We start from the raw sequence: 9,036 nt of genomic DNA, 5'->3' as shown, positions 1-9,036 counted from the left end.
GAACTTTCTCCTGTTTAATGCAAGGTTACCGTGTTCCTTTCAAAAAAAAAAAAGCAACATTCTTTTTATTTTTATTTTTTGGGTCGATAAAGAAAAGCTAAATGCTTAAGAAACAACAAAATGAATTAGGAATAAAGACCAAATTTAATCTGTGTCAAAAAAAGACCAAATTTAATACTGATGTTTTAAGAGAAGTGTAGATTTAATCTTAATGTATGAAATAGTGCAAATTTAACCTAATATTTCCAAACAAGATTAATTTTAGCTATACGTTATTGAAAATTAGAAAATCTGGGTTGACTAGTAAAATTATAAAAATTATATTAAAATGCTACATATAAGTTAATCACAAATTTGGATAAATTACATCCATGGCCACTGAACTTTACCTATTTTCACATTATGGCCACTGAATTTCATTTCTTCCCGGTATGGCCACTGAACTTTACATTTTTTAACACCGGTGACAACTCAATTTTAACTAACCTCTCAAAATGACCGTTAACGATCGTTAACGACATCAAAATGAAAATATTCAAGAATTAAAGTTGTTCAGAACGACATTTACCATGAAACCACATTTTTTATTTTCCAAAATCACATTTTTTGGAGTTTTCTCTCTCTAAAAATTTATTTTCTCTCTCCTAACCAAACAATACCCAAATGACCTCAAAACGAAAGTTTTCAAAAATTAAAGTTCCTTAGAATATTATTAACGCTTTGGATTTTTTATTTTTAGCCGTCAAGGGTCATTTTGAGACGTTAAGTGGTCACATGTGTTAAAAAGTGTAAAGTTCAGTGGCCATACCGGGAAGAAATGAAGTTCAGTGGCCATAATGTGAAAATGGGTAAAGTTCAGTGGCCATGGGTGTAATTTACCCTCACAAATTTTGTTTGTTAAACTATCTAAACTATTTGCTGTGTTGTTAATATAGTTACAAAAAAAGCAATAAAAAATTATGAAACTGCTTTAATTTATCGATACATTTTGGTATCTGTGATCTGACAGTCAAACCAGTTTTTTCAAATTTTTCACACAAGGTTAAAGTTGCTCTTGTTTAGAAACATTATGATCAAATTTATGCAATTTCATACGTTAGGACTAAATCTACATTTAAGTTTTTTTATATATATACTTGTGATGATCTAATGGAAGAAATTATGTGAGTTTGTCAACTGGCCATTTAACTTTTATTTTTTTATTTTATGATAAGTAATGATTTTATTTATGGATTATAATTAATCTCAGATGTATCTCTATGAAAATTAGGAGCTTATTCAGTAAAAAGAAAAGGACAAGAGCCTAAAAAATGCTTTTCTTTATTCAACTTATAATTTTAAACTGATACTATTGTTATTATTGATAAAGATATTGATATAATTTTGTCAAAGAAAACAACGTCGTTTAAGTCTTCTTTTTCATTTGCTCAAAATCCAGCCCTATTTTTGCTTGATCTTACAAATTTCAACTAATCGATTCGGTGCTATTTTTCTATTCTCTGCTCTGCCCCTTTTCTTCTTACCGACACCTTCGTCTACGCTACCTACAGCCGTCCACCGTCCGCCAGGACCGGTACTTCAGTGGCCGCCACTGTATGCCATTAGTAGGGAACTTTTTTCAATGTGTTTCAACGCATTCGTCAGTCCCTGAGGAAGGCCCAGACGTCCAATTTCAACGACATCTGAGGTTAGCTTGAATTTTGAAACTTGATTCGTCATGCTCCTTTGATGGATTTATGCTTGGTTTTCGTTCATTAGGTATCACTGGTTGCATCAATTGTATAATGTATTCACTGGGAAGGAAAGATCACGTCCAATGTACCCTTAAAAAGATTAATGAATTTTTTTACTATAAATTTTTTAATATTGGGTTTTCTAATGCTAAAGGTGTAAAAACCACAGTAATAGTATCCCTAAAAAATGTAAAATGGATAAACATAAAGTGTTGGGAGTGGGTTGAAATATAGTGAAACCAGAGAATTAATAATCAGGAAGTGTAGAGATTTTGTTGAAATATAGTGAAAGCAGAGCATTAATCAACAGATATTGTAAAATGGATAAACAGAAAGTAAAGAGATTTTGTTGGAGTTATGTTTCTGTTTGATATAAATGCCATTTTTGTTAAATTATGCTATATTGAGGTTTGAATTTTATAAAAAATGCTATATATTTGAAAATTTTGTAATGGTGCTAATTGAGTACATCTTTTCATCTTTTGTGCCTTTCAGGTAAAAAACCATTTGTTTTTGTGGGGTTTTTCCTGATGATCTTCGTGGACCTGCTTATTCCTTTGGTATTCTCAGCATAGTTACCCTCTTTGTTTCTACAATTATGCTTCTCTTTTGTTCATCAATTTTCTTGTTTTGAATCTTTGCAATCTCTCAACTTGTACTTGCACCTCTTGCTGTCCTATGTTTCTCAATTTTCGTGTCTTTTTCCACCACTTAAAGTCAACACAGCATTACAATATAAACTCATATCTTGTATCGTTTAGATATTGTCATTTTGATTCGAAATCGGGTTTGAATCCTTCAAGCTCAATAACTACTCTGGCACCAATACAATCTCAGAACAATGTTGCAATTTTCTGGGATTTGGATAATAAACCTCCCAAGTCATTTCCACCATATGAGGCTGCTTTGAAGCTCATAAAGGCAGCATCCTCATTTGGGGCTGTCAGATACATGATAGCCTATGCTAATCGGCATGCATTTAGTCATGTACCGGGTGTTGTGAGGGAGCAAAGAAGGGAGAGGAAATTGTTGAACCAGTTAGAAAATAAGGGTGTGATTAAAGCAGTAGAACCATATCTATGTCGAGTTTGTGGGAGAAAATTTTATACCAATGAGAAATTAACTAATCATTTTAAGCAAATTCACGATCGTGAACAACAGAAGAGGCTGAATCGGATAGAATCAGCAAGAGGGAAGAGGAGAGTGAACTTAGTTGGCAAGTATGCAATGAAGATGGAGAAATATAAGAATGCAGCCAGAGATGTTTTGTCCCCGAAAGTGGGATATGGCTTGGCAGATGAGTTGAAAAGGGCAGGGTTTTTGGTTAGGGCTGTATCCGATAAGCCACAGGCTGCGGACATTGCTTTGAGTGAGCACATGGTGGATCTGATGGACAAGAGGAGAGCAGAGTGTTTGGTGCTTGTATCTGATGATTCAGATTTCGTTGGTGTGCTCAAGGAAGCTAAACTGAGATGTTTAAAGACAGTTGTAGTTGGGGATATAAGTGATGGGGCATTGAAAAGGGTTGCTGATGCCGCGTTTTCATGGCAGGATATTTTGATGGGAAAGGCTAAGAAGGAGGCTGTGTCTGTTGTGGGGCGATGGAAGGACCATGACATTTTGAAGAGATTGGAGTGGACTTACAACCTAGAGGAGGAGAAAGATTTGTATGGCGTCGAATATGATCATGACTATGAGAGTGATGATGGAGATTTCAATGGTATTGTCGAGAAAGACGAGGTCGATTTGCTGGAGAAGGAAGCTGGAGGTGCTTGGTGGGAGCTGAATTCTGATCCTGAATCTACTTGTTGAAGGATATCAATAGTCTGGGATAGTTTATGCTTGGTGCTAATGCCTGAAAGCATGCATTTTGATACTTGTAAGTAAACAAATGTTGGCTATAATATGGGTAAATTACATTCATGGCCTCTGAACTAGAGTATTACTAATATCGTAATGACCCTTAAACTTCATTTCTTCTTGACATAAAAATCTTTGAACTTTACATTCATTTCTTCGTTAATTTTTTATATAGATTTTGTTGATTTGGACTTAATGTTACAAAATGTAGAGTTCGAGAATTTTTATGTTATGAAATGAAGTTTAGGTACCATAATGTTAGTATTCATGGATGTATCTTTTTTACCTTTTCTTTAAAAGTAGTAGATGTAGACTAATTTAATGGCCATTAGTTGTTTTCCTTGATATGTACTCTCAATTTGTTCTTTTTCTATATCATTGTTGAACTCCACATTTGTTACCGTTATGAATGTTGAACGCTGCATGCTTAGTGGGTATAAAATATATTCTTGGCCTATACCGCTACTAATATTATGGCTCTTACCTTTCATTTTGTGACATAAAAGTCCTTGAACTTTATGTATACTAACATATCAAAGAAATTTACTTAAAAAATTAACGAAATGATGACTTGAACAAATTTAACTATATCAGTGACTCTTTTCTTTTTAATCCATGTCACCGCAAATTATGGTCCAATGCCTATTTTCAGGTCATCATTTCGTTAATTTTTTAACGGATAACCCATTAAATTATGGTCGATTATATGCTGTTAAAGTTGGACATTTTGTTCAATAATTTTTCTCTATCTAGGTATTTGTATTTCATTTTGCTGTTTCTGCATATAACCACTTCAAGTCACCAACTTCACTAGAAAATTCTGCCGATTGAGAGTTGATAATGGGTTTCATCTTGGTTTTTTTTTTTTTTTTTTTTTTTTTTAAAAATGAATTACATGATAGACAATTGCTTGGACAAAAATGCCCTCCGCCACTTCAATTGTGTTACCAATTTTTTTCATTTTGCTACCATCGAAAACCACATGTTCTATTTTGTCCTCGTAGTGTCAAAAATGTGAAACCACAGGGAAATGGTGAATTATTGTAAATTATTTCTTTTATAACATGACCAGTGAAAGCTGAGAGGAAAGAAATATTAATTAATTGAAGATGCATAACTATTGCCAAATTGCAATATTATATGATTTTGGCTTGTGCATACACATGTTCTCATGTGCTTCGACAGCTCAGAAATTGTAATAATAAATCCTATAGATGGTGATATTGCAGATTATTCAATTATACCATGATTATTCTTAGGCGTGACCAGTGAAAGCGAGAGGAAAGAAAGAGTCAATGTAAGAATTGAAGAGTGGTGGAGTCGAGTAGTATATGTGCCTGCAAAATGCTCTTTTTTTCAATTTTTTTTGCTTTTTTCTTGTGATCTTTTCCATCTAATAAAGATAAAAATGTCTAAGATTGGCTTGAGTTTTGTGGTGGAGGAAATACTGGCAAGGGTGGTTTCACTTACTGATATAACCATACCGGCTTGGAGTCTCCGGGGTGAGCTGAGACTGCTTTTGGAGTTGCTGATGGAAATTCGTTCTGTATTACCAGATACAGAGATGAAACAGATGGGAAATTATACTGTCTCGCATTGGCTCAAGAAGCTCATGGAAGTTGCTTATCAGGCAGAAGAGGTCATTGATGAGTTAGCCTATGAGATTCACTGTCCAAAGGTAACCCAGTTAAACTTTCTTAAAAAGGTCATATTGAATATCAAATTAGCCCACAAAGTTAAAATTGTCAATCAGTCGCTGCATAAGATGATCAACAAAGCAATAGTGGAATTTGACTATGAAGCCACACCTGCTCATAGAATAATACCACACCGTGACTTGGATCGAGTAACAGGTTCAGTCCTTGACAATCCAATCATTGGGAGAGAGGCTGATGCCTCGAAAATTATCAACTTATTGACTCGATCTGATAAACAAGTCCTCTCTGTTGTTCCCATAGTGGGAATGGATGGTCTCGGCAAGACTGCTTTGGCTAAATTGGTGTGTCAACGAGCCATGGCATTGAACCTTTTCGATGTTAAAATGTGGGTTTGTGTTTCTGAAAAATGTGATGACTTAAAAGTTTTGGGTAAAATGTTGCAATCTTTGAATGCATCAATGGGGTGCTTAACCAACAAAGGTGCAATTCTTAGACAACTTGAGAAAGTGTTGGTGAGGAAAAGATTTCTTCTTGTTCTTGATGATGTTTGGGAAGATGTGTCTAGGTGGTGGTGGTGGGATAATTTGAAGACTTGTTTGTCAAAAATTTGTACGAACAATGGAAATGTTGTCCTTGTCACAACTCGTAGTGAAAATGTTGCATCCATTGTTGAGACTTCATCTCAGCATAGGCATACACTTGATCTTTTGTCTGATGATGAGTGCTGGTTAATTTTGAAGCAAAGGGCTTTTAGAAATGTCACCGTGCAGTCTAATTTAGAGGCCATTGCAAGGGAGATATCGAAAAAATGTAGAGGCGTGCCATTGGCTGCAAAAGTTTTAGGTGGGACATTGGGATTTAACAGGGACGAGGAAGCATGGTTGAAAATTAGAGATAGTCATTTTCTGAAAGCAAGGGACATTGAGGAGTGTGTTAAGTCTATATTGATACTAAGTTTTGATCACTTTGATGCCATGTTTTACACTTTTAAGCTATGTTTAGTACTTTGTTCGGTTTTCCCAAAAGGGTTTTTAATTATAAAAGATGATTTGATTCAGCTATGGATGGGGGAGAGATTTGCTGATTCGTATGATACGGGAAACGAGTATTTCCATGCCTTACTTGCGAATTCCTTCTTCCACGATGCGGAAAGTGATGATGATGGCAATGTTATTAAGTGCAGAATGCATAATCTTGTGCATGATCTTACATTGTCACTAGAAAAATCTGAAATGCTCATTCACTATTTCTATGCAGATTATCAATCTAGACGAACTTCAAAGGCTCTTCCTAACAATAAGGCCAAGTACTTGAGTACTATCATCCTTAACGGTGCTCCGTTTCAAAGGTCTTGGAATTCAAAAAGCTTGCGGACGCTATACTTGAATGACGTTGACATGGAAATTTTGTCATCATCAGTTAACAAGTTGAAACATCTCAGATATCTTCATGTTTCAAATGCAAAACTCAGAATGTTGCCTAAATCCATCACCGAGATCTGTATGGTTCAAATTTTGACTCTCTCGAATTGTAGCTGCGAACAACTACCACTCCTCGGAGATCTTCCTTGTCTTAGATTTCTTAAGATAAGTCATATGGAAAGAGTGAAGTGCATAGGTAATGAGTCATATGAATGCAATAGCAGTCGACATGAGTTGACGCTTTTTCCAGCGTTGGAATCATTGTCTCTAAGTTGGATGGAGAATTTAACGGCATGGTGTCGCCCATCTCATGCTAACAAGGTTGTTATATTTCCTTGCCTTGAAAATTTGTCCATTCAATCTTGTGCTAAATTGACGGGTTTTCCAATGAGAGATTTGTCGACCCTTACGAAGATAGAAATCAAAGATTGTGAGGAATTGAGGTTCATATTTGATGAACACAAGTCGTTCCCCTCTATTATAACTCTATCCATTATAGGATGTCCGAAATTGACTCGTCTGCGAAACTGGCTTCTATTCAACATGTCTTGCCAGGAATTCAGAGTAAGAAGATGTGAATGGCTGAAGTTCATTCCAGAAGATTTAGGGATGCTAAGCTCTTTAATCTCTTTACAGATATATTGCTGTAAAGGATTGGGATTTTTCTCGGAGGAGATATTATGCAAACTCACTCAACTGAGGAAATTAAGCATTGGTGCATTCTCAGAGAAGTTGGATGATTTCCGTTATTTGAATCGAATCAAAGACCTTGGATATCTTGAAGAGTTAGAAATATGGGGATCTGATGTTTTCGGTCGTAAAATGTCTGTTCTACCAAATCAACTTCAACACCTTGATAGCCTCCAGTCATTGAAGATAAAAGGGTTCACAGCAATGGAAGCATTGCCAGAGTGGTTGGGCGATCTTCAATCTCTTGAAACCATTTCTCTTAACTATTGTTGGCAGCTCCAACATCAATCAACAGCTGCAATGATACAACGGCTCTTCAAATTACGCCGTGTCTACATTTATGGCTGCCATACTCTTGAGGAACATAAATCCGACTGGATGGAGTTTTCAGGTATAACAACACCTAGCATCCTTTTTCCATAGTTATTAGATTGAATTTGTTGTATATTGTTTTGAATAGTTTCTGTTAGGCTCTATATATGTATGACATATAAAGTGGTGACAATTCGGGTTATTGTGTTGAGATCGTGTTGTGTTATTTATATGTTCCATATGATTATACATAATATAAATGTAAAAAAAGTGATAATAGTGTCATTCATCTCGTATTAATTCGGTTGTTTCTGTAAACCGTGTTATTGTGTAAGAGATTGTCACCCCGTTGAATCTTGTCGTTAAGCTTTCCATAAGAAATGGACATTAATAATTATGAGCTGCACCCAGTTTCCTTGTGATTTATTTCAGTGTTATTAAAGGTTTAATTTGCTAGTAATTCATACTGACTTTGGCTAACATTGATCTCACTGGAGTGACAAAGGGAGTGCCTGCTCTCACTCATTGTCAATTCCATGCATGGTTATCTTTTTTCATTTTTATGGCTTAATATATCTGGAGCCTCTGAATTTGGTCTAAAATATTAATTAGCTCTATGAACTTATAAAGTGGTCTCACTAGCATCTTGAGCTTGCTTAAGGGTCTGCTTGGATGAAGGTTTGACAATGTTCATTAAAGGGAGGGGAGGGGAGGGGAGGGGAGATTATTTAGTGAACCTCCAAATTCCACCAATTTGGTGAGACTGAAATTGGAGTTATTTCAAGGTTTTCTAACCTTCATTTAACTCCCTTTAATGAACCTCCTCTAATCCCAAAACAAGCATACCCTAAAGAAACATGATTAACCCTCTAAGTCCACATATCAGAGCAACAGAGGATCTGGACAAATTGAAATTTGTATCACTTGAAGTAAGTTTAAGGGGATCAATAGATAACCATAAACAGTTAATTGGGTTAATAGGTCACTTTGAACAACTTCAAGTGATCAATAGGCCATTTTAAGCAATATTTAAGGGTTCAGGGTGCTATCCCTTTTTTTAGGCCAAGCTTAGAGGCTCCTAATATGTTAAGCCTTTTGTTTTTGGCTTAATACATCAGGCCCCAGAACATTAAGCAAATTTAGGGGTTCGTGTTTTTAGGCCAAGTTCAGAGGCTCCTAATTTGTTAAGCCTTTTGTTTTTGGGTTAATACTTCAGGCCCCCTGAACATGGTCACAAAAACTGCTTGGTCCTCTGAACTTCATTAGCCCCTAAGTCTACGTGGTAAAACAAGGAGAAAATGTGTATCACTTTAAGCAAGTTTTTAGTGAGCTAATAAATCATTATAACCACTTCAGGAGGCA

The 9,036-nt window shown here is 35.6% G+C and overlaps 2 protein-coding genes across 2 annotated transcripts; both read left to right on the top strand.

The window, feature by feature from the left end:
* Positions 1-1,425: 1,425 nt before the first annotated feature.
* On the top strand, positions 1,426-3,964 carry LOC136229567 (uncharacterized). The gene is made up of 2 exons (XM_066018441.1): positions 1,426-1,687; positions 2,229-3,964. The coding sequence occupies exon 2, from the start codon at positions 2,412-2,414 to the stop codon at positions 3,543-3,545; it is 1,134 nt and encodes a 377-aa protein (XP_065874513.1). The 5' UTR covers positions 1,426-1,687; positions 2,229-2,411; the 3' UTR covers positions 3,546-3,964.
* LOC136229566 (putative disease resistance protein At3g14460) lies at positions 3,596-7,970 on the top strand. The gene is made up of 3 exons (XM_066018440.1): positions 3,596-3,612; positions 5,150-5,271; positions 6,509-7,970. Exon 3 carries the CDS (start codon positions 6,649-6,651, stop codon positions 7,783-7,785), a length of 1,137 nt encoding a protein of 378 aa, XP_065874512.1. The 5' UTR covers positions 3,596-3,612; positions 5,150-5,271; positions 6,509-6,648; the 3' UTR covers positions 7,786-7,970.
* The last annotated feature ends 1,066 nt before the right edge of the window (positions 7,971-9,036 follow it).

Source organism: Euphorbia lathyris, chromosome 5 (assembly GCF_963576675.1).
Source record: "Euphorbia lathyris chromosome 5, ddEupLath1.1, whole genome shotgun sequence".
In the NCBI taxonomy this organism is placed as follows: domain Eukaryota; kingdom Viridiplantae; phylum Streptophyta; class Magnoliopsida; order Malpighiales; family Euphorbiaceae; genus Euphorbia; species Euphorbia lathyris.
This window is presented reverse-complemented; position numbering and strand designations above follow the sequence as displayed.

Bases quoted from the DNA above. Each gene is read 5' to 3' on its own strand.
- LOC136229567 (XM_066018441.1), top strand. From the start codon at position 2,412: ATGTTTCTCAATTTTCGTGTCTTTTTCCACCACTTAAAGTCAACACAG.
- LOC136229566 (XM_066018440.1), top strand. From the start codon at position 6,649: ATGGAAATTTTGTCATCATCAGTTAACAAGTTGAAACATCTCAGATAT.